General features: G+C 38.3%; 5 protein-coding genes across 6 annotated transcripts in view; 2 read left to right on the top strand and 3 right to left on the bottom strand.

Annotated features, from left to right (window-relative positions):
• Positions 1 to 240: 240 nt before the first annotated feature.
• LOC116300933 (uncharacterized) lies at positions 241 to 6,966 on the bottom strand. The gene is made up of 9 exons (XM_031709908.2): positions 6,876 to 6,966; positions 6,488 to 6,558; positions 5,529 to 5,618; positions 5,208 to 5,442; positions 4,487 to 4,640; positions 3,839 to 4,062; positions 3,591 to 3,656; positions 3,363 to 3,473; positions 241 to 2,698 (listed from the first exon to the last, which is right to left on the bottom strand). Exons 2-9 carry the CDS (start codon positions 6,545 to 6,547, stop codon positions 510 to 512), a joined length of 3,129 nt encoding a protein of 1,042 aa, XP_031565768.2. The 5' UTR covers positions 6,548 to 6,558; positions 6,876 to 6,966; the 3' UTR covers positions 241 to 509.
• A 567-nt stretch (positions 6,967 to 7,533) lies between these two features.
• LOC116300936 (uncharacterized) lies at positions 7,534 to 9,403 on the bottom strand. Its single transcript, XM_031709911.2, has 2 exons — positions 9,128 to 9,403; positions 7,534 to 7,943 (listed from the first exon to the last, which is right to left on the bottom strand). Exons 1-2 carry the CDS (start codon positions 9,401 to 9,403, stop codon positions 7,812 to 7,814), a joined length of 408 nt encoding a protein of 135 aa, XP_031565771.1. The 3' UTR covers positions 7,534 to 7,811.
• A 56-nt stretch (positions 9,404 to 9,459) lies between these two features.
• On the top strand, positions 9,460 to 12,012 carry LOC116300943 (uncharacterized). The gene is made up of 5 exons (XM_031709919.2): positions 9,460 to 9,647; positions 9,722 to 9,808; positions 10,060 to 10,128; positions 11,394 to 11,405; positions 11,718 to 12,012. Exons 1-5 carry the CDS (start codon positions 9,510 to 9,512, stop codon positions 11,844 to 11,846), a joined length of 435 nt encoding a protein of 144 aa, XP_031565779.2. The 5' UTR covers positions 9,460 to 9,509; the 3' UTR covers positions 11,847 to 12,012.
• Positions 12,013 to 13,950: 1,938 nt separating this feature from the next.
• Positions 13,951 to 21,119, top strand: LOC116300927 (uncharacterized). The gene is made up of 6 exons (XM_089024017.1): positions 13,951 to 14,446; positions 14,958 to 15,086; positions 15,596 to 15,706; positions 16,366 to 16,558; positions 19,337 to 19,613; positions 20,347 to 21,119. The coding sequence occupies exons 1-6, from the start codon at positions 13,951 to 13,953 to the stop codon at positions 20,527 to 20,529; spliced, it is 1,389 nt and encodes a 462-aa protein (XP_088880143.1). The 3' UTR covers positions 20,530 to 21,119.
• Position 21,120: 1 nt separating this feature from the next.
• The window catches only part of LOC116300918 (E3 ubiquitin-protein ligase HECTD1), a 32,958-nt gene continuing 29,551 nt past the window's right edge, over positions 21,121 to 24,527 (bottom strand). For both annotated transcript variants that reach the window (XM_089024195.1, XM_089024196.1), the window contains 3 exons: positions 23,866 to 23,944; positions 22,830 to 23,132; positions 21,121 to 21,995 (listed from right to left, as the gene is read on the bottom strand). In XM_089024195.1, the coding sequence (XP_088880321.1) occupies positions 21,771 to 21,995; positions 22,830 to 23,132; positions 23,866 to 23,944 (607 nt within the window). In that variant the 3' untranslated portion in view covers positions 21,121 to 21,770. The remainder of the gene's footprint in view (positions 21,996 to 22,829; positions 23,133 to 23,865; positions 23,945 to 24,527) is intronic.

Below are 24,527 nucleotides of genomic sequence, written 5' to 3'. Positions count from 1 at the left end.
TTAGATGAACGTATAGGAATAAGAATGGACCAAATTAGGTTTGATGAACGTATAGGAATAAGAATGGATCTGAATTAGATCACTTAGATGAGCGTATAGGAATAAAAATTAATGTACCTGAATAAAATTGGATGAACGTATAAGAATAACAATGGACCTGAATTAGATTGGATGAATGTATAGGATTATGCAGTCTTTTCTCACACTTCAGACTAATCATTTTTAATTGACACGAATAAATTAACACCATTAAGCTTTATTTTTCATTTGTAATAATATCTAATTATTTGTTTCTGTGACACTTTCGAATTATCATAACTTTATGACTTTCAACTTTGTTTTTTTCGTTCTTAAAGAACGATAGGCATAACATTTTCTTATTTTAGACCAAGTTTGTTTTCAATGAGTATGATTTTTTTAAACATTAACATGTCTGTGTTTTCTGAAACGTCTTTTGTCCTTTCAAAACTACAATCAGACCACTAAGCGCAGGCCAATATAGTATTGGTCTAGTGATGTTTGTGATGATGACGAAGCTTGTCATTTGAGAGCCGTTGCCGCTTGCTGAAAAGAATGTGATGGTCTGGGCCTCCCTTATGTTTGATGGTAATGCCAATGACTGGGTTACGATTTGTTGTTTGCTTCCCACCCACGTCGTTCAGTCGTGCGATCTCATTGTTGCTGTTTCTCATTCGTAGTTCGGTCGTTCTTCCACTGTTGCCATTGACTAGAATATCAAGGGTAGGCCTCTTGACCTTTACCTGGGCGCCTTCGGAATTTTCAGGAGCATTAACATCACTGGTGTCCATAGCTTTCTCTGGTTTTTCACTTCCTTTTTCAGTGCCCGGTTCTTTTCTATTCTTTTCCAAACTCCCCATCGAATCTTGTGCCAATGACTTATCTGTATGCTCAGTGGTCTTGACATTCTCTACTTTAAGCTGCTCCTTAGAAATAGAAGTTTGTCGTTGATTCTCAAAGCTCAAGGTTTCTAAAGGATGTTTAAACGCACTTTGGGGTGGTTTAAACCTCAAGCTATCCTGGTGGCTTGCCTCAATTGGCTTGGTGATGGTACTAGTTATAGGCAAGTGTCCTAAAGGCTTTGTTATAATGTTTACACCACTGGTGCGATGATTTGACTGTTGTGCATTATTCGGTTTTGTCGATTCGATTTCCTTGACATTAATTTTTTTCATCTCAATTACTTTTTCTTGGTTACCTGCTTGCGTATTATTCTGAGTTATTCGTCCTCCTTCTTTACTTTTGTTGATGTCACCTTGGACCAAACCAATCTTTAATGTATCATCACTCGTTTTAACAGGTGTTTTGATAGAAACATTATCATTGCTAGTTTGGGCATTCATAACTTTCGTATTTTGGCTCGCGTTAGTAGAAAAGTTTCGGTCATGTAGTGGCATCGGTGGAAGGAATTTAATGTCCATTCCAGGCTCGTTTCCTTTATCTGCACCATTCAAGTGCTGTACTTTGGCCTCCTTGTTAACATTCTTCACCTCATTCACGTTCTGTTTGACTGCATCCAGTGTCTGAGTTTGTTGACCATTAGGTATTTCCTTATTATGGATACCGCGAGCTGGATGATCATCACCTTGACTACCACGTGTCATATTTTGACCTTTCTTTCCATTACCTTGTTCTGCTTGATCATCATTGTTACCATCATGATATTCTAACTGCTTTTGTCTTTGTTCTTCCTGACCAATGACCTGGTCCTTGTTATTTTTGATGGTCAGCTCAAAATTGGGTTTAGAGATTCTCTCTTCATCTCCTCCACCAACTTTTCCTTCTTGCTTACTTGCACCTGAATTACTCTCTTCAGCTTGGTCGTTAACTCTTTTTCTCTGATCATTATTAATGACGAAATGAAAAGTGTGTTTTGTTTTTTGTGTGTCGGAGTCAGAATTAGAACTGTCGTCCATTTTCTTGCGTTCTTCTTGGTTTCGACCCAAGCTTGCCTTGATACCGTCCTTGTTGACCATTATCTGGAAAGAAGGTCTAGGCTTGCTTGTCTCATCGTCTGATTTGCTTGACGATGACATAGGGGTAAGGTTTGTATCGCCATTAATCAGCACATGTAGAACTGGTTCTTTCGAACTTGTCGTTTTTACATGGTTGGTATCAGTTTGTTTGGAGTCATCGCTCTTTTCTTCTTTTTTACTTTCACGGAAGTCTACGCCGAGTCGAATAGAAGGGGTCTCTTGAGTGTCATCGACTTCCACCTTGTCGTCAAACTCTTGATAGCTGGGAGAATTTGCACTACCTGTCTTTAGTGTCTGTTTATCATCTCTTGGACCATGGTCTGCCATTATTTTTGGCTTTTCTTGACTATTAGCAATCTCCCCGGAAAAGTGGCCTCCTCTAAAGGGTAGGGACTCATTTCTCAGACGTTCCCCTATTGGCTTTTCTTCCTGTATTTTGGGTTGTCCATGGATCCCAGTTTCCTGTACTTGGTCACCAAACTGTCCTTGGATGTCCTCATGGTTGTCTTTAGGACTGTCCAGAGGTCGATCTCCACAGTCTACTCTTCCTGGTAAGTCACAGTTCATGCCATTGGGGTTGAACAAAAGAACATCACCACATGTCATCCTATGGGTGTTACCAATGTTACAAATGATGAACCCGCTACATCTGTCAGGATCTGGATACGTTCCTCCCTTACGTCGCTTACAGAAGTTGACATTTTCTAGGACGAATACAAATTACAAAACTTTGTTAATTCTTCAAATTTTATTGATACCTTGAAAATACCTTTGGTTGATCAAAGTCAGGGCGCGGCTAAATAACAGATCGAATTGAAATGAAGATTAAATTTTTGGGAAGGGGTTGAAGGGGGATCTGGAGAGGAACCTAAATAAAAACCTTCGAATCAAAAGAAAGACATAACAAAGTCTAATCAGATGAAGTGCTGAGTTCAAAAAATCGACTCCGATAGGGAAAAGTTCGTTAGCATTTTTTGGACGCCCTTGAAAGACAACAAAGAACTTAATAGGAAAATGGAAAGGTAAATATAGAATATTAGCATATACCAACTTGTGTACTTCCTAAGAACGCGCGCGCTCATTGGTTAATTGGAGGTGAATATTGTACGATATTCACCTCTGAATCTCGGAATATTGAGTCGGCAACAAAATGGCATCTGCCGGCAATCGTTTTGCTATGATTTCCGATGAGGAAATTGAAAAAATGAATAAGTAAATGCCATTCCTATCAATACTAAAAAGGCAACGAAGTATGGCCTAAAAGTTTTGCTAAAAGAAGATTCGAAGACTCGAAGACTCGCGTCTCGGTAAATATTCCCCGACATTCACTTCGCCTTCGGCGAATAATTGCTAATTATATAAAGTTACCTGGTCTTGATGGATAAGTGGGAGGGATTGTAGATGGTGCTGGTGCTGGTGAAGGCACTGGACTTGGACCAGGTGTAGGCTGGCCGGGTGATACGCCAGAGGAACCGGGCTCTAGGGATTGAAACCAACATAGTAAATTCAGTATTTGATATTCATTTAGTTTTTTCGGTACTATCGATGTGGGGAAAGAGCATTGCAAGGGATCCGGAAGGGGATCATTTTACTTACCCATTCCTCCTGGGGGGTAGGGTGAGTTGTTGCCTTGTCCCATACACTTGATAGAAGACGGTCCTCCTGAGATAAAAATTGCTCATCCAATGAGAATGATTATTAGACAATGGCATGATCAAAAAACGGTACGTCCATTACTGAGTTTGTTCACATGCACTCCAAATTTACCCTGTCATTTTAGTGCGGAAGTGATGTCATACATGATTCCATACCAGCAGAAGTGACGTCATGTATCACATACTTACCACCAGCCTCGCTGCCCGTGAACTGGATATCAGTTATAGTGTCCTGGTCGTTCTTCATGGCGGGGATAATGGTCTCTCTCTGTTCACCCGTTACAGCGGTCAGCCTCACTTGCATGGGGAAATCCACCTTACCGAGCCGGTCCCCCACGAAATAGTTATCGTTGACACGCTTTAAGCAAGAGTATTTGCCATTTTTAAGAACCTCGATCCCTGCCACGGGAACCCTGTGTACAAAAAAAACTATTCAAGGGCTGGCTTTGCTTTGCAGCATTTAACAATAGGATAGGCACGAGTCGAATTTCACATCTGGGAGCCTTCTTGAGCAACGAGCAAAGATTTTGTGCTTAATAAACAAAGAACAGTCTATAAGTCAGGGACACAATTTGGGAATTGTCATGTGGTCGCTAATTAGAGGCTGCTTAATAGGTAGCCGTTTAACAGAGGTTGGATGATTAATAGACTACTGGTGTTTTTTAGCGCAAAACCCCCTTTGGGACTTTGACCACTGGTCGCTATATAGAGGTTTCCCACTTAATAGGTGATTGTTGAGAGGTTTGGTACAATTTCGGCGCGTCTACAAAATGGCCAAGCCACTTACTTTCATTCAAGGGGAATAATTTGAATATTATTAGGTTTAGCTGCCCTCACCTGGTGTTACGTGCTTGCAACTTGATATACCATGGGTTACTGCCAGTAAACCTCATCATGATGTTACCACTGGTACCCTCTACGATGGGGCAGTCGATGGCTTTAAAGAAGATTTCCCATCTTCCATCACCAGGTATGTAGAGGTCCAAGTCACCTTTCGGAATTTGAGGTCAAATTGTGCAAGTGAATAAATGACTTAATTAATAAATGGAGAGAATATATGGCTAGAAGGAAGATAGAGAGGAAATTAAAGGCGAACTAGAATGGTAGGGGATTGAAGTCACCTGGTCAGGGGTAGGTTTTGTACAAATCAATAGATGAACGAATTATAAAATGGACATTTGGAGACTGACTCGAAGAAGGATTGGAGGAATATAGGAATGAGAGGTGTGAATAAGAAAGAAAGAGAGGAGGGAGAAAGAAAGTACTGAAGGAAAGAAAAGGCAGAGCAGGGGCGGCGGAACCGGGGGAGGGGGGGGGGGCACGTGCCCCCCCTCCCCCACCAAATGTTTTGGTTCTTAGTCATTATTTTACGGCGCATGCGTCTGCAATCAAACAAAACATTGTCATTATCACATAGCGTTAAATATAATCTTCAGTGCCCCCCCCCCCCCCCCAAAGACTTTTAGCTTCCGCCGCCCCTGCAAAGGAAGGGTGATAGACTAAATGATGGGAGGGAAATAACTCACGGGATAAATAGATGAACTAAAATATATCTTACCCTGCTTGCATCCGCCACACAGGTCATGTACAATTGCTCTCAAGGTACCTGTCACTGGATCCGTTCCTTTCCCTTTACCAGTGCCCGTAATCTCCAGACACATACCGCAGCCTAAACTGTTCTGGAAATCCTCCCTTCCGGCTGCGACCCTGATCCATCCTGGTTGACTAGCCAGCGGTGACAAGGGGTCTAGAGAGCATGCTCCTCCACCAGGATAGTTGCCATAGTAAGTTGCCTATACGGGAAAGCAACTCGAAATTCACTTTCGTAAGTGCTGCACCTCAAGGTTGATGGTGCTTCGAAAAAAAATCAAATCCTTACCTCTCCATGTGATTGCTGTTTGTATCTACTGTAGATGGCTTCGACATGAGGTTGGCTGGTATCTCTTCTGAATCTGCCAATCATACGGCCCTACGTCATCAAACCATTGAACACCGTTATTTAATCTTTTTTCCCGCTTTACCAAATTATCAGTACTAAACCCGGGGGGGGGGGGGACTCCGGGAAAAAAGTACCGGGGATACTCGTCGAAAATTTTCAAAAGCACCACTAAAAGATACCGGAAGTCTTTAAAAAAGGGAGTGGCTGAATGATTTTTAACCCCTAAGAGATACCACAACAAATAAGATTGAATTTTATATAAAAAGCGCCTGGGATAAGCCATATCGATGCGCGCTTCTATAATAATAATGATAATAACAACTTTATTTAATGAGGGTGGCACTAAATAGTGTACTACACTAATAAACTTGTGGCCTTCTCTCCTTTTCCTACACCCTAAGAGATACCAGAAAATGCTGATTTTCAAAAATTCGCATTTAACACCCTAAAAGATACCACATCGCGAATTTTTACCCCTAAGAGATACGACGAGCATCCCCGGTACTTTTTTCCGGAGTCCCCTCCCCGGGGTACTAAACCATGTTAAACAAGTAGTGAATTGATTGTGATTGGACCATTTATTACGACATCACACAATGCCGACCTATACTGTGTTCCAAAACTGAACAGGTTAAAGAGATATAGGGATCGAAAGAGTCAGTTACTTCGTATATGAATGGCACCAAATTATGATTTACATGTTTGAAGACAATCAACCTTATTTGCTAGGTTAGACACATTGTCATAGGATAAGTATACCAGAGCTTAGTCCTTAGAGCTTACCTAAAGCTTCCTCATTTATTCTCTTATTTAGCATGAATCTTACATTTTTATCTCAGAATGTTTTGTCCCTTCGCATATCGAATAGAGACTATTGTGAGTTGGTCAAGCTGTCTCACCTCATCAGGATGAACCTCGTAGAGAACTAACAAAGTTACCGTTATCAAGGATACATACATCGTCTAACGATCTGGAAAAAAGGTAATCAATATTGATAAACCATATGTCCCTCTACATGTCCCTCTACATGTCCCTCTACATGTCCCTCTACATGTCCCTCTACATGTCCCTCTACATACAGTGGGAAGAAAGGGATTAGAGATGGGTTGGTTTACCAGTTAAGTTTGATTTAGCGTTAGCACGTCATGTCATTCTAACGACTTAAGAAAATCGTTTTTCTATTCTTTCATTCGTAACCTCATAAATGTAAAAAAAGCTGTATGTTGAACTTTAAAGAATTTTTACGAAACTGGGTAATTTACTAAAGAAGCTTACAACTCTCCTTACCGTTCGATTTGTGAAAAAATATGACTTTTTTTCGTCTAAAATGGTTCCTTCCCGGCAGCAGGAAGAGCAGGGCCGGTTGAAGTTTGGCCGAATCACAATAATTTGTTTTTGTTAATGTTTTATTATCGTCTTTTGACCTGATTAAGGTCAGTAGGTTACGGACGGAAACGAGTTCAAGCATTTTGAAGAGTTCCACCTGTGAAAGATCCTAGAACAAGTTTTACGACTTGCGTTGCGTGCGCAGGCAAGATGGTTTTAGGTTGTTTCTGGTTATTCCCGGAACCAATAATTCTTTAATTTGCGACAAAACAAAATTATGGAGAACTCTTCTTTTAATCGTCAAGCCAATAAAAATCAAACAATAATGAAGATTTGATAGATTTGTTGGAGGCCAATCGTTAATACTCAATCACCACTCACTGAGCAAAAGAATGCGTGGCTCATCGCGTTCAAAAGGAAAGGGTGGGTCAAGTGAATAGGAACGAATTCCTAGTTCCAGTCAAAGTTGGCACTATCATATTGCCTCTTGGGCCATAAATATTAGTTGTTTCGTCATGAGCTCTTTAAAAAAATTAAATTAAATTAAGGAGAAAACAACAATTACTGGAATATATCATGTATATTTGAAGAACGTTTGACTTTTTATTTCATTTTTTTTCATACAAAAATTCCCCTTCAGCAAAATAGATTTTAAATTTTTTTTTTGTTTGCATCTAATAACCCATAGATTTAATAATTCCCAAAAACCTTAACCATAAAACTATGAATATCAAAAAAAGGAGACAGCTTTCTATCTCTAATAAAAATCTAATAATCAGTCTGTCCAATATACAATATTTTTTTAAATATAAAATATAATCAGAATAAAATATATTACAGCAAAGTGTGTAATTTTTATAAATATAACTTTCTCTATAAAACCTAAAGCCTAATAGCTTATTTCTGAGTACTCTCTTCCTTGTAGGCTTGGTAACTTCTTATATCTTTTCCTTTCATCTTCTGTATTTCATCTGCCATAAACTGCATAGGGACTTCAGGCTTTTCATAGACCAGTTTTGTTAAGAGAATCTATAAAAGTAAGGCTTTTAGTCTTAAAAAGATTGCTCTGAGAAAATGGGTGGCCAGTGATGTAGCAAAGGGTGGACTTCCTTAGACTAATCGGAAAGAATACGAAGGTGCTGGGAGAGTGTGGGGTGGCTTCAATATCACCAATACTTAGATCTTATTAACCGAGCGGGAGGTCTGTACGGGATAATCTTGACCAAGGTCTGTACCCGCCAAGGTCAAGATTATCCTGTACAGACAGACCAAGCTCGGTTGAAAAGAGTTTTATTATATGACCACTTTTCATTGAAAAGGACAAAATGTTTTCGCCGTAAGATTAATATGCGATTGGACCGGTTAATACCGGAGAATCTAGACCAGTCCACAATGAGATCTATCCAATCAGATTGCTTGATTTGCTAGTGTCCAGGCTCTAAGATTCACGGTCATATAATAAACTTTGATAATACAAATTTTCTCTCATTCCAGTTTATTACTCAGTGGAGCAAAATATTAGAAATTTGTTGAATTAAGGAGAAAAAATGTGGTCATGCCACACCATTACTGAGTAAACTAGAATGAGAGAAAATTTGCATTAGCAAAGTAGTGTATCCAATATCTAGTCTATGGGAAGGGACAGAGGGTGTGTCAGTGGTTTTGATGTAGTGGAAGGGAGTTGTTGTTGTTGGAGGAGTGGTTTCAATATGATTGGGTAGAGAGGCCCCAGCATGGCATTTTCTGATAACAGTTTTTCTTAAATTTGACTTAGCCTCTTGGGAACAGTGGGTCAATAACTGGAAGGGTGTGTGTGTGGAGGGGGGGGATTATGGTATGTTATTGTATGGAACTAATTTTAAACAACATATAAACTAATATATAGAACAACAATCGACAAATTCCCCATCTACTACAATCATTTAATAAACAAGAAACTTCTTGTATAATCTATATCAAACTGAAGGAAACAGGGGTAAAGGATTGTTTTCCATTGTTGATGAGAATAAGAGAGATTGAGCTTTACATACACACTGACAACCATTTAATTTTTCTACATTTTCTTTTCTCCTTTTTTCACAGGCAGGTCACTCTGCAAATATTTACCAAGCTATGGGTAGATCTTTAAAATAATGTAAAGGTAATATATGTTGAATCAGGGTACCCTTTGGAACCAATAGAAAATATAATCCTTTCCTAAACCAAATATTTACCTCTAACATAAGCAAAACATTGCATTCTTCCATGTATTTCCACGCTTTAACATGAGGATCTTCGATGTCTTCAGTCTTACCACGGCCTCGGCAAACCTTTGGGGCCAGCGCGCTTTGTATTGATTCCAACATCTCTTTTCCAATCTCGTTGGCTTCTTTCAAGCTGTAACGCTTTTCAAGAGTAGAACTCATGCCTCCATCGCTTTGATTTTCGTTAGAATCATCGATAGAAATGATGGACGTTTCTTGTTCACAACCATCAACTTTGTCCGCCATCTTTGTTTTGAATCTACTACTCATGCGCAGTTCAGGTTTTACTCGCGCCAGCAACGCCTGGGCGAAACTAGTTTTCAGCTGAAATGTTGTTCATCATGAGTGAAAGATGCTGAAATTCTTATTCCTCGTTAACAAACAAGGCCAAACACGGCTGTCTCAGTATTATGAGTACATTAAATTAGAAGAAAGAAGTAGTTTAGAGGCAGAAATTGTCCGTAAATGTCTAACCAGAAATGAAGATCAGGTACAGTGTACTGTCGACACATCAGCTTGTTATTTCTTTAATCTCATATTCTTTTGGTTCTTGTTATTCCACAGTGCTCGTTCATGGAGTATAAAAACTTCAAGGTTGTTTATCGAAGATATGCTTCGCTGTATTTCATCGTAGGGGTCGATTCTTCCGAGGTAAGAACAAGACAATCCCCCCTCTACTATTCTTCGTTTGCAATAGACGGCATAGCCGCCATGTTGGAAGAATTTGACAAAAGATTTTTAAATGAATTCTATTGTTATATCTTCCAACATGGCGGACATCCCTTTTGTTATTGTGCTATCTTGGGATTGATTGCAAACCAAGAATTGACAAGCACTTATTTTTGCTTTCAAATCTGTTATTTCCTTTTCGATGCCAACATTTGATCTCTATTTTTCCACAGAATGAGTTGGGGATATTAGAGTTTATTCATAATCTTGTGGAAATATTAGACAAATACTTTGAAAGTGTGGTAAGTCTTTAAGACAGAAAACGAATAAGTACCAATTAGCTATCCACTTTTTTATTTAGGCATTCAGAATTTTATGGCTTTGGATGAGACATGTCACTTATGATCCTGCTTTAATTTGTTGGGTTGAATTTTTTGAAGCAACTTTTTTTTTGCCTTTTTGTGCTGGATAACTTGCAGTCTTGCAAACAGAAATTGGTTAAACGACATAACTTTTTAATTTTGCAGTTATATCAATTCCACTGATGTATGCAAACAATTTATTGCAAAATAATTATTATTGTCGGGGTTCAAAACATAAAACACAGACTAAGCTGGTATTGAAATGGTACATGAGAAGTATATTACAGCCATTCTCAATCACACGCGCCCTCTTGTGATTTTTTCTGTCGTGACGAAGAAGGTTTTGGTGGACGACAATCACAAGGCGTTCCCGTCACATTGTCGGAAAACACAAAGCTATAAGGGCACGTGCCTACAGAATGTCATGGAAATGCTTTGATTGACGTCCACCAAAATCTACTTTGTCATGACAAAAACAATCGCTAGAGGGCACGTGTGATTGAGAATGGCCGTAATTAGACGTATCTAGTGGTACAACTCATGGAATGTTCTTATATTATTTACTCCATCATTTACCCAACCACCTCAACTTGAAACAATATTCCCTTTAACAGTTCCCTGCACCATCTTGAAAGGTAGCTGTGCCTTTGCTTTGAAGTAAGACGAACGGTAAGCTTGCAGTGATAGAGACGTGAATAATATTGTCCAAGGTGTTAAGAATAGGTCTCTATCATTGCAAGCTTACTGTTCGTCTTGCTTCAATACAAAGCTGTGGCAGATTTAGGGGGGTTCATTGGGTGCAAATGAACCCCCCATCGGCTGGTACCTTGGATTTTTTATATTTTTTAAAATAAATAAATAAAAGTATGGTAGGTCCACTTTTTGAAAATTAGCACCTTCGCCCACAATAATCAGGCCTGGACTGGTGGAAAGGTTATCCTTATCAGGAGCGCCCCTATGCCAGTGATGTGCCTCATGGGAAAAATGATGATGCAAGAGAATGTTTTTGTTGTGCCGAGATTTGCAAAAATGAACCCCCCCTCTTAAAGTCCTGGATCCGCCACTGCAAAGGCACAGCTACCTTTTAAGATCACACAGGGAACTGTGAAGGGGACAATGTTGTTTGAAGCTAATAGAGTGTAACTCTGATACATCTGCTATTGGTTTCAAGAATAAATGTTTTAATTCTTTTCCTTTTTTTTCAGTGTGAGTTGGATGTATCCTTTGAGTAAAATTCAATGAATGACACAATCAATGATATAATGTAAAGATGATTATTTAGGTTACAATATTGTTATGATTGTTGTTTATATAGAATGCAAAAATTAAGTCTGAGAGCCTAATGTAAAAGTTTGATTATTGTGTGGGCCTCAAAAAACGATACCAAACAAAGCTAGACTTAAGTCTGGGGTATCGGGTGGGGTGGGATAGGATAGGGGGGGGGGGGATAAGGATGGGCCTGATGTTAGTGAGAACATATTGTAAAACATATCGTTTCAAGACAGTATTTTTCTTTAATGCATTTTTAGATCATGTTTAATTTAGGCAAAGTACACATGATTTTAGAGGAAATGATTATGAATGGTCACATCGTAGAAGCAAACAAAAGCCGTGTACTAGCACCCCTCGTGGAGCTGGATAAAGTATCTAGTAGATGAAATACATTAGTAAGTTTTTGCCTTATCCCTCTTGCAGCCTCATCCTGATAATGTTTTGTAAAATAGATAATCCAAGTTTCCATTTATTTACTTCTTCTCCATTCTAAAAAAAGTCATGTTCATTTATGTTTATTAGAAAAATTGTAAAATAAAAGTGTAAATATCATTCAAGTTTATTGCCTCTTTTACTCCGACGAAGGACTAGCACCCTTCATCTTTTAACGGTGTATAATTTACCTTTTTATTTATTACTGTTTTATTAGAAAAACCAACGCAGCTGACACTAGTTTTTAGCTAGTTATCTCTTCTGCCTGTGTTATTGATGTTTTCTATAAAATTGCATGGTTCTCCTTTTCATACTGTACATTTTCCTGGTAACTTTTTGGTTTCCTGTAAGCTCCTTATTTTTCTGACATTAGAAAAGAAGTAGGGAATTTTTAATATTTTTTTTGTAGAAGGTTGGGTTTATGAAAAGATATTCTAAGAGACATACTGCTTATCCCCCACCCCCCTCCGCTAAGGAAATATTAAACAAACTTTTCCTGGCTCACATACTATGTCCAGTAACAAAATAAATGGGAATTATCCAGGCTCTCTTGCTCTAGCACTTTTTAGTTTGTCCCAACAAACTGTGACTGGTTTTCCTGCCTGGTAAAGCAAGAACACCCATGGCAAGCCAGGTTAGTCCAAAGCTTCATGGTCAGTAATAGTTCTGTCAATCTATGAAATTTTAATTATTAAACCAATTACAACTAAATTTCCAATTTTCACTGCCAAACGTATATTGTAAGGATGATAGCAAGACGACTCGTCAACCTCCATACACCTATTTCAAAAAACTTTGTCATGGCGATAGGGGATTCGGTCATTCCGAGATGGAGCACAGGAAAAAAACGGATTCCCAAATTGGGAATTGTTGGGAATTTCCCTGAATTCCCAACAAATTCCTATCCAATTCCCAGAGAGAACGAAATTGGGAACGTGGCACTGATTCCCAATGTTAGTTTGTTGGGAATTTTGTTTTTCTATTGGGTATTAGAAGGAAATTCCCAACAATAAATCCCAATGTTGGTGTTCGAATTGGGAATTCAAAGAAATTCCCAACAATTCCTAATTTGGGAATCCGGGTTTTTTTTTCCCTCTCGAGAGGACCAAGCTCTTGACGAGAACAAAAAGCATGAACACAAGTCATTACAGCTATTATAGCCTATGTTCTATCGCTTTTCGCCTATAAGATGACGACATTTTTTGAAATAGGTATATGTGGGTTTCATTAGAAACATCGACGCAGCTCACACTAGTTTTTAACTAGTTATCTTCTTTATGTGTGGGTTTGTGTAGTATGGTGGGGAGGAGATGTTTATAGAAACTTAAGTTTTCTAAAGACGCTCAAAAATTTTTTACCTTATATCATTTACGAATGGGCGCAGCATCACGAGCGTTTATCAAAATAGTGCATACGCTTAACTTGCTCTGTGATCCGTGCAAGAAAGGTCAATCCTCTTTCCCATCTAGCGACGAACACGGCAGGTACTTTGGCTGATGATCAACACCACGGGTATCCATGCGTAGATCGTCACGACCACCGAACATTCATGGTTTTACCCTTCCCTCTGTACAAGGCTCTTTTTAATGGATCCCTGGAGGCTTTGACAAGATATCAAGGTATGATGACATCAAGCACAATTTTCCACTAATGTCAGGCGGCGAGAAGTTATGGTTTGCTCGGACCGTAAAACTGAGGTTCTCTAGTTTATAATTAATAAGTTTAATTCAAAAGCAATATCACAATCAAAACAGCAATTATTTTTCTCTAAAATAAAACTGTTTTTATTTATATAATAACCGTTTCATTTCGAAATTATAACAAAATATTTTGGTGATTTACAATTGTAAGTATTAATGCAATCATGAGAAGCGTGGCGCAAAAATACTCAAAACTTTAAACGATGTTCTTGTAATGTAATTGTAATGAAATATGAAATAAATGTTTCTTTTTCAATATGGATCATAATAAGAAACTGTTAAAAGGAATTTTTCATTTCATGATTAGAATCTCCCATTAAAATGTGAAAGTACGTTCAACGGCCTCTGGCCCATCACCATGGCGACGTGGATACTTTGGTTGTTAGGTTTCGTATACGTCACTGTTTTACCAGTGACATGTGGCGATGTCTACCAAGAGTTCAAAAGAGACTGGTGCCGAGAAAGACAAGCCAGACAAGATTGGCGCTCACTTAGCACGTCCTGCAAGGGACGGGTCCGTCAGTGGGGGTACGAAAAGTGGCCCAAGGACTCAAGTACCAATGCTAATGATAGCTATATTGCCTGGGTGGACCCTAAACTCGCAGGACAATTCACTAAGATTTATATTCAAACAGTTTCAATGAAAAACACGTCAAAAGTTATTGGGGGAGATTCATGGAGGCTCAAAGTCATCGGACGTTCCAGCCTAATGGGGTCAATGTATGATCTGGGAAATGGGACCTACGAGATGGCGCTTCTACTCTTTGAGCCTGGGACATATACAGCACAGCTGACCCTGGACTACTCGCTTTGTCACGGGTTGAAAAATCCGCCATATGATTGGTTTAGAAAAGGTAAGACCTTCAATGAACATGAACGGTTTGGGAATTGTCTGTGGGGGAGGGGAGGGGATAATTGGTAATAAATGGTGGATTTTCCACGGAGAGGTTTCGATGGTAATGTATCCTTTTATTGTTTAAAAACTCCAAGGGCGGAGCCAGAGGGGTGTATAGGCTGAATAGCCCCCACCCCCCTTTTGGAGTTAAGAATAATTAAAAGAATAAAGAAAAGGTAAATCCAAAAAGAACGCTATGTCATGCCTTTCTAGGTAACAGTCATCCCCCTTACGATCGTTCTGGACCCGTCACTGAAATCGTAAAAATGAATATAAGACACGAATAACGTCGTTATCATAGAGATCACATAAGGTTCGATAATATATGAATACACGAGACATATTGTCAGTAGTTAAACATTGAAAACTGAGGACCTTACCAGAACCGGCTGCAATGAAACCCCACGGTCTTGGATAGGAATTGCGGGGATTGTAATAGTTTATATTGTGTGACTTGCTGTTTGTCGAAGGCTGCAGACACGGGTCTTTTCAGCGCGAGGACTCTCTGCATTCTGAAGATGATTACATTGATCAGAAGTTTAGACATGGTTCGACTATCACTATCACAGTAAAAGAGCCACCAACCCACGAAAAACAAGGTAAGAACACATGAAATACTTTTCCTCATGTCTGGGACGAACCCTGAGAAGTATTGATCAGGGGTCCCAAAACACATAAGACGAAATGTGGCACGCCACTAATTTTTACATTTTATTTTATTTACTTTTCCCCTTCCTATGATGAACCGATTGCTATTTCTCAAATGTGGCTAGTGACTAATTGCAAAGCCAAGCATTTTACAAACCAACCATGCCTTAATCATTTGAACAAAGACGACCCCAGAGCCCAACCACCTTCATATTACATGTGTATGTGATTCGGAATTCGTAATTAATAGCCCATTTCCGAGATATTAGTTCGCTTGTCACGCACAAAGGTTTCAATGCGAGGTTTCGTTTGCAATGCTCAGTCATTCGTGACAGGAGAAATACATTAATTTAATATAGTACGAAGCCTTGTACTAAAACCTTTGTGCATGACAAGCGCAGAATGTCTCGTATTAAAGTGAGTTATTTCCCGTCAAATCTCATTATTCCGTTATTACTAGAATTGTTGATGGCGGATTTTGACAGTCAAGAATGGTGTCCAGAGAACTGCACGCTCGTGTGGGATGGTTTTGGTAGATGGATAGACGATGAATGGCAGCCTTATCTAGAGAGTAAGCCTTGTCTATATATGTGTGAAGAGCCTTAGTTTAGGTTTTAAAGAAAGTATGGGGACGTGACATTGATTGCATAATGCGCACTACATTTTTGCAAAACAAGTCAGAACAGGGGTCGGTTCAAGAAGGATTTGGGGAGACAGATGAAGGAATGAAATGGGGAACAGAAATGAGGAAAAGGCTCGCAGATGTTACTGTTTTATTCAAATACATCACTTATTCTATGTCATCAAGTCTCCTAATAAATGTGTCGCTTCTTCTTCTTGTTCTTCTTCTCGTTCTTCTTGTTCTTTTTGTTCTTGTTCTTGTTCTTCTTCTTCTTGTTCTTGTTCTTGTTCTTCTTGTTCTTGTTCTTGTTCTTCTTGTTCTTGTTCTTCTTCTTCTTGTTCTTCTTCTTCTTCTTCGTCGTCTTCTTCTTGTTCTTGTTCTTGTTCTTGTTCTTCTTGTTCTTCTTCTTCTTCTTCGTTCGTCTTCTTATTCTTCTTATTCTTCTTCTTCTGTGCTGTGCTGTGCTGTGCTGTGCTGTGCTGTGCTGTGCTGTGCTGTGCTGTGCTGTGCGAACTTAAACGAAACTTACTGTGCATGCAAAGGCATTAAAAACAAAATATCAGAATAAATGTGAAAATGTATGGATTAATTGCCTAGTTCTATTCTAGCTCGTCCTCCTACACCATCAGGTCACATCACCGGTACAGGTGTACTATGGATCTACGGTGATTCTGTGAACCGGCTATTTTACGAAGCACTACAGACACGACCCTTATGTACCCAGGTATTCCGAGCCTGTTATTACACACCTGTCTGGGTCTATATTCTACACGGTGATCCAAACAAAGAGACCGATTTGAGGTTAGGATATAACATACTAAACAAATTCCCAATATACTGTACGAATATATTGGCAAAATTACTATCTTCATTCAGTTTCCTCTCTTAATTGTTGTTATATTTCTTTCTTTCTTCACCAACTTCAAGAAAAAAGCATGCCCTATCATCCATTCAACGATTTTGGACCATTTTCAAACTTTTTGAAAAATATCACTAACTTATGAATCATACAAAATTAAGGATGCATATTAGGTCATTTTTGTCCATTTTTGGGCAAAAAGCATGGACTATAGCCCATGGTTTTGATCGATTCTGGGTCATTTTCACACCTATTGAAACAATATGCATTATTAATGAAGTATGCAAATATGGTCATTTTTGGCCTAAAAGCATGGACTATAGCCCATGGTTTTGATCGATTTTGGGTCATTTTCACACCTTTTGAAAAAATATGCATTATTAATGAAGGATGTAAATTAGGTCATTTTTGGCCATTTTTGGGCCAAAAGCATGGACTATAGCCCATGGTTTTGATCGATTTTGGGTCATTTTCACACCTTTTGAAAAAATATGCATTATTAATGAAAGATGTAAAATAGGTCATTTTTGGCCATTTTTGGGCAAAAAGCATGGACTATAGCCCATGGTTTTGATCGATTTTGGGTCATTTTCACACCTATTGAAACAATATGCATTATTAATGAAGGATGTAAAATAGGTCATTTTTGGCCATTTTTGGGCAAAAAGCATGGACTATAGCACATGGTTTTGATCATTTTGGGTCATTTTCACACCTTTTGAAAAAATATGCATTATTAATGAAGGATGTAAAATAGGTCATTTTTGGCCATTTTTGGGCAAAAAGCATGGACTATAGCCCATGGTTTTGATCGATTCTGGGTCATTTTCACACCTATTGAAACAATATGCATTATTAATGAAGTATGCAAATATGGTCATTTTTGGCCTAAAAGCATGGACTATAGCCCATGGTTTTGATCGATTTTGGGTCATTTTCACACCTTTTGAAAAAATATGCATTATTAATGAAGGATGTAAAATAGGTCATTTTTGGCCATTTTTGGGCAAAAAGCATGGACTATAGCCCATGGTTTTGATCGATTCTGGGTCATTTTCACACCTATTGAAACAATATGCATTATTAATGAAGTATGCAAATATGGTCATTTTTGGCCTAAAAGCATGGACTATAGCCCATGGTTTTGATCGATTTTGGGTCATTTTCACACCTTTTGAAAAAATATGCATTATTAATGAAAGATGTAAAATAGGTCATTTTTGGCCATTTTTGGGCAAAAAGCATGGACTATAGCCCATGGTTTTGATCGATTTTAGGTCATTTTCACACCTTTTGAAAAAATATGCATTATTAATGAAGGATGTAAAATAGGTCATTTTTGGGCATTTTTGGGCATTTTTGGGCAAAAAGCATGGACTATAGCCCATGGTTTTGATCGATTTTGGGTCATTTTCACACCTTTTGAAAAAATATGCATTATTAATGAAAGATGTAAAATAGGTCATTTTTGGCCATTTTTGGGCAAAAAGCATGGACTATAGCCCATGGTTTTGATCGATGTTGGGTCATTTTCACACCTTTTGAAAAAATATGCATTATTAATGAAAGATGTAAAATAGGTCATTTTTGGCCATTTTTGGGCAAAAAGCATGGACTATAGCCCATGGTTTTGATCGATGTTGGGTCATTTTCACACCTTTTGAAAAAATATGCATTATTAATGAAAGATGTAAAATAGGTCATTTTTGGGCATTTTTGGGCATTTTTGGGCAAAAAGCATGGACTATAAGCCCATGGTTTTGATCGATTTTGGGTCATTTTCACACCTTTTGAAAAAATATGCATTATTAATGAAGGATGTAAAATAGGTCATTTTTGGCCATTTTTGGGCAAAAAGCATGGACTATAGCCCATGGTTTTGATCGATTTTAGGTTATTTTCACACCTTTTGAAAAAATATGCATTATTAATGAAGGATGTAAATTAGGTCATTTTTGGCCATTTTTGGGCCAAAAGCATGGACTATAGCCCATGGTTTTGATCGATTTTGGGTCATTTTCACACCTTTTGAAAAAATATGCATTATTAATGAAGGATGTAAATTAGGTCATTTTTGGCCATTTTTGGGCCAAAAGCATGGACTATAGCCCATGGTTTTGATCGATTTTGGGTCATTTTCACACCTTTTGAAAAAATATGCATTATTAATGAAGGATGTAAAATAGGTCATTTTTGGCCATTTTTGGCAAAAAGCATGGACTATAGCCCATGGTTTTGATCGATTTTGGGTCATTTTCACACCTTTTGAAAAAATATGCATTATTAATGAAGGATGTAAAATAGGTCATTTTTGGCCATTTTTGGGCAAAAAGCATGGACTATAGCCCATGGTTTTGATCGATTTTGGGTCATTTTCACACCTTTTGAAAAAATATGCATTATTAATGAAGGATGTAAAATAGGTCATTTTTGGCCATTTTTGGGCAAAAAGCATGGACTATAGCCCATGGTTTTGATCGATTTTGGGTCATTTTCACACCTTTTGAAAAAATATGCATTATTAATGAAGGATGTAAAATAGGTCATTTTTGGCCATTTTTGGGCAAAACGCATGGACTATAGCCCATGGTTTTGATCGATTTTGGGTCATTTTCGCACACCTTTTTGAAAAAAAAAATGTATTAATTGTCGGTGATTGTGACAGTTCTGTAGAACGTATTTATCTGAAATGTTTTTTAAATAAACATTGTTTTTCGAAGGTATGGAGGAAAGGACTTAAACATCACAATAATATTAGAAGAACTACTGTCTGTTGTACGTCAGCCTTGTATGGATGAGAACAGCTCTCTACTGCTCAACACAGGAATCCATCTGCTGAAGAGCACGACCTTTAGGAATTACCAGAATATTATCAAAGGAATGGCGAGGGTGCTGAAGGCGCATTATAGAGGTAAAGTTGTATGGAAGACTATTACAGCTCTGGGAGAACAGACGCATTTGTACTCTGGGTGTGCGCGACGATTCCATACTGAACAGGTAAGGATGGACAAATAGGGAACCATATTGTTGGGGCATAAGAATATATATGCATTAAGAGTTCCGCGCTTCTGCTCTAAGCGCATGCTCAAGAGGTCAAAAAGTGGGATAATGGGTTGTGAATATTGCTATATTTGGTTTGCAATTAGCTTAAGGCTACTTGCCCTTGAATTTTTTTTATGAAGTACTGTATGTATTTCATAAATTATACAATAAAATGAAAATTTAGCAAATTTTTACAACCCATGATTCCACTTTGTGACCCCTTGAGCATACACTTAGAGCAGTAGTGCAGAACTCTTAATGCATGTAAACAAGGTCTTGTATTTAGGTACTACAAAATGGCCATCATGAAACGCCTTTTTGATACATTGCTATGCACACCTAGAAATAGAATCCCAATGTTGGACTTTAGTCAAATCCCACTAGTGGTCTATCAATGCTGCCTTGTGATTGGATGAGCTACTGCTAGGCTATAAGTTATATCTAGAAGTGCCATCTTTGAAGACCAAATTACTAAATTTAACTTTAATTCAATTTTTTTTTGTATGTATACATATATTTGACTGACTAGTTGGATTTGACTAAAGGAATTAGTCCTCTTCCCTCATGGCCTATGAGAATAGCTCATTCGTGCTCGAGGACTAATATTCTGCCTAATAACGTGTGTAAACACTACATTGAGAATATAGTATGCCAACAAGAACTCTGATTTTTGTCCTCTTATTAACAGCGAATCAAGTTATTTAATGCATATGCAATGAACAAGATGTGCAAGGCAGGGTTTGCAGTTCTTGATGTCTACCCGTTAAGTAGCGGGTATCCCGAGGGAACGTATGATGGGATTCATCACCGGGCGCGGGTATTCTATCCCGCCGAAAGAGCTTTGGAGAAGTATTTTAGAAACCAAGATTGATGTAAAGGGATCCTGATGAGCAGCTTATTGAAGTCCATTACCATCACAATCACCATCATCACTATCATCAGCATCGGTAGCATCACTGCAACTGTTATCATCACCACTACCACCATGTTCCGCACCATCATCAACATGGCCACCATCATCACTATCTCCCTCCATTACTACCACCATCCATCATCACCACCATCATTCCCACCCCCTACCATCAACATCATACTAACCCCCTCCCCCTGCCATCATCATCATCCACAATCATCACCATAACACAACCTCCATCATCAACATGGCCATCATCACTACCCCCTTCCATCATCCATTACCACCACAATCATCCCCGCAATCATCACCACCATCATTTCCAACCATCCATTACCACCACCATCATCTCCACCACTTCCATCACCATTACACTACCCCCCCTCCCCACCATCATGACTACCATCACTACCCCTTCCATTACCATCACCATCATCTGCATCACTACCACCACCACCATGAGGAGTCCCTCATAATACGAACCAGACAGATATAGTACCCCCTGATAAACGATGAACGGTCTATAAATACCAATCTGACAAAAAAACCTTATTCAGCTGTGAAGTCAATTTATTAACAGTTAACTTTCTTTTCTTGAAACAAAAACTATTTTAGAAAAAACTGGTAAATAGTTCAATCATATTTACATAAATTTCCTAACTACATCTAAATTGATCACTTTCTGTCGGCTGGAGTTTTAAGATTTGAAATAGTTAATATTTAGGAAAAATATGAGGAAATTACAAAGAAACCTATTCAAAACAATATCAAGTTAAATATACCTGCTTCTAGTGCAAGATGTCTTACTCCATTTGATAGGGATATTTGCAGTTTAGAATAATCTTTAAACAACACTTTTTGCAGATATTGTCTTTAAATTTTAACCAAATTTAGCTTTTACTTTTTTCACCTTTTATAATCATAATAACAGTTTCTGGATTTTTTAACTAAAACGCATAATCCCCAGTCTTCAATTCCAGTTTTCTTGCGCTCTGAAAGTTTTTCTCCAGTTTTCTTAGCTTTATTTTTTGTCGTGATTTCTTTTTCCACCGCACCCATCTCTTCTTTTCACAGTCAAAAATTAACACAGGCAACCAACTAGGTTTATACACACACGTCGATAAAGAATTGCTGCAAGTAAAGTGTATAATACAACTTACTTTTTAAACACCAGCAATTGAACGTACCAACCAGATGGGTTAATTCAGATGGAATCCTTTTTCCTTGGTTGCAGCGAGTAATTTTTCCCTGAGGATTTCTTCAGAAGTGTAGTCGGGTAGTTTCAGGTAATGGACGCATGTGTTAACCGAAGGAAAGGAGCCATCTCCCTCGCCTTCTTTCTTTACTACCGTTAATCGAGGATGTAGGTTGGCGAGTCCCCCTGGGGGGAGGGATGAACAGCCAGTAGTGAACTGCAGGAATGCCTGGAAAGAGAGTGATATTGTAAGTAAGGCAGACGTATCACTCATCGAGATACCAATAGTTATAAGGTAGATTGTGTAAAAAAACCTAATCCCTGCATGGGCGGTGATGTTAAGGTTCTGACACACAGTGCAACATTGCATGCAACATTGCACGCAGCAGGAATGTTGCAGCGTGTCTACCCCAAACTTGTTGCACTCAAACGCTGCATGCAACAAATCTGAATTTGAATCGCGCTCTACTCTTGCAACATTGCGCGCAACAAATTTTATCATGTGGCTGCAACATTACATGCAACATTACATGCAACGTTTTGAAATTTCCAGCCAATCAGCTTGCACCAAATTTATAACTGCTGACCAAATATCTTAACATAGCAGGCTGACACAAGCGATGTTGCGTGATTTTGTTGCAATGTGTGTCACCCCGATTCAAATTTGTTGCGTGCAATGTTGCACCGTCTGTCAGAACCTTTAGACTATGCTACATTTTGATAATCGTGAGAAAGAAAGCCAATTCAAGGTCAGGGAATGTTATAACATAACACCAGAGGCTACTTCGAGGTTATAATACTGTTGTTAAAATGGGAAGCCATTTCAAAGTGAAAGAACGCCGTTCCATTAGAATGGAAAGGCAATTCAAAGTTTAAAAATGCTGTTGCATTTCAATGGGAAGCCATTTGGAAGTTAGGGAGCCCCGTTGCATTACAATGGAAAGCCATTTCGAGATAAGGAAACGCCGTAGCATTACAATGGAAAACCATTTCAAGGTGAGGGAACCGCGTGGCGCCTCAATGGATTAAGGACATGCGAAATTTACCACAAATACCAACTTACCTTTCTCTCATCGCCGTTCATATTCTCCAAAACATTAACAAACCGTAAATATCCCGGGCTCTCCCTAGTAAATCCATACTTGGGTTCAGTATAATTCAATATATCTTCTCTAGTCCATTCGGGCACGTGTTCTCCGCTCATCATCAGCTGTAGCTCCTCTGGTGAGAAGATTCGAAGCTTCTCCATGGAAAAGACCAGGTTAAAACCGGCTTTGAAGGCATCCATTTGTTTTCTTATCCCGGAGTACAGACACATGTCTGTCATGAGCTCGATGTATGCCTCGGCATTGTCTAGAGTCAGAAGCTGATGATCAAAGAACACAGTTGATTAATGATTTATGATTAAATAAAAGAAGGGGTAACATGGAAACTAGAGTACTTTTTGTGTGACTCACGGGTCACACTAGCACCAATGAAACAAAAGAATAGATGCACTCACATTTGATGAGTCGACCAATGTGAATAAAAATACTGCAGAGCCAATCAGAACGCTTGGACTTACTACCGTCAGGGTAACGGTACTACAGTCATACGAAATCTGCCGTGAATGATTTGACGAGCTGCAATGATATTCCTAACTTAATGAAAAACCCTGATCTTTATTCTTGACCAAAATCGCAATCCTGCATATACATGCCGCATGATATGCATTAGAGCACAGTCCGCATGCTTGTCAAACGGCACGGCACGGTACGGCCAATTGAATCAAAGCGCGCAAGCGAAATTGTTCGCACACTGAACCGTACACAGTCATAGTACGGCAAGTCCGGTGTTGATAAGGATATTTCGTTACCATTTAGACTCACGCGAGTCACGCAATTGAATGTAAATAAGAACGAGTTTGATATAACACCCTTAAGTAAATTCAAATAGTAAGTCCGTGTAGATGCAATGGTTGAATAACGAAATTTAAAGCGAATTCGTGGTCGAACTGTGGTAAAATTACTCAGTTTACATTTGGCTACCTTACATTTTTTCCTCCAATTAGTCATTCCAAATCTGCTCTATCCGAGAAATAGGGTTAGTTATCTACTTACCACTTCTTCACCATGTGGAATGAGATTCAACGCATCGAAGCCATAAACTTTTGATGAAGGTAGAAACTGGAATGTTAAGCTGTTGAAATAAATTATAAGAGAATATGAGTGAAGCAAAAAGTCTATAAAGATTTCCTAAAGACATTTTGGGGCAGAAAAAAATTGAAACATGCAGTTATTGTTTAGTTATTACTCATTGAAACATTTTCATTCTGGGTGTTAAGTTGATCTCAACATCATGATGATGATTGATGATAATAATGATTGACGATGATGATTGATGATGACAATGGTTAATTATGACAATGATTGATAATGACAAATATTGTTGATAATGATTGTTGATAATGATAGTTGATAATGATTGATGATGATTGATGATAATGATTGATGATGATTGATGATGATTATTGGTAATGAATGATGATATTGATTGTTGATAATGATTGATGATAATGGTTGATGATAATGATTGATAATAATGATTATTGATAATGATTAATGATAATGACTGATGATGATTGATGATGACAAATATTGACTAATGATTGTTGATAATGAATGATGATAATGGTTGTTGATAATGAATGATGATAATGATGGATGTTGATAATCGTTTTATTTGAACATAAATAAATAATAGCTCGATACTATATTGCCAA

Source organism: Actinia tenebrosa, unplaced genomic scaffold (genome assembly GCF_029948245.1).
Source record: "Actinia tenebrosa isolate PJP-AT-01 unplaced genomic scaffold, QUT_ActTen_1.0 PGA_scaffold8__29_contigs__length_14323225, whole genome shotgun sequence".
Classification (NCBI taxonomy): domain Eukaryota; kingdom Metazoa; phylum Cnidaria; class Anthozoa; order Actiniaria; family Actiniidae; genus Actinia; species Actinia tenebrosa.
This window is presented reverse-complemented; position numbering and strand designations above follow the sequence as displayed.

Excerpts from the sequence above, each read along its gene's own strand:
- LOC116300933 (XM_031709908.2), bottom strand. The coding sequence starts at position 6,547 with ATGTATGTATCCTTGATAACGGTAACTTTGTTAGTTCTCTACGAGGTT. Across the intron at positions 4,641-5,207 it reads GTGTGGCGGATGCAAGCAGG|GTGACTTGGACCTCTACATA; the intron begins GTAAGATATATT and ends AAATTCCGAAAG. Across the intron at positions 4,063-4,486 it reads TTGCAAGCACGTAACACCAG|GGTTCCCGTGGCAGGGATCG; the intron begins GTGAGGGCAGCT and ends TTTTGTACACAG.
- LOC116300936 (XM_031709911.2), bottom strand. The coding sequence starts at position 9,403 with ATGGCGGACAAAGTTGATGGTTGTGAACAAGAAACGTCCATCATTTCT. Across the intron at positions 7,944-9,127 it reads ATGTTTTGCTTATGTTAGAG|ATTCTCTTAACAAAACTGGT; the intron begins GTAAATATTTGG and ends TTACTTTTATAG.
- LOC116300943 (XM_031709919.2), top strand. The coding sequence starts at position 9,510 with ATGCTGAAATTCTTATTCCTCGTTAACAAACAAGGCCAAACACGGCTG. Across the intron at positions 9,648-9,721 it reads TAACCAGAAATGAAGATCAG|TGCTCGTTCATGGAGTATAA; the intron begins GTACAGTGTACT and ends GTTATTCCACAG. Across the intron at positions 9,809-10,059 it reads TAGGGGTCGATTCTTCCGAG|AATGAGTTGGGGATATTAGA; the intron begins GTAAGAACAAGA and ends ATTTTTCCACAG.
- LOC116300927 (XM_089024017.1), top strand. The coding sequence starts at position 13,951 with ATGGCGACGTGGATACTTTGGTTGTTAGGTTTCGTATACGTCACTGTT. Across the intron at positions 15,087-15,595 it reads ACCAACCCACGAAAAACAAG|AATTGTTGATGGCGGATTTT; the intron begins GTAAGAACACAT and ends CGTTATTACTAG. Across the intron at positions 15,707-16,365 it reads ATGGCAGCCTTATCTAGAGA|CTCGTCCTCCTACACCATCA; the intron begins GTAAGCCTTGTC and ends GTTCTATTCTAG.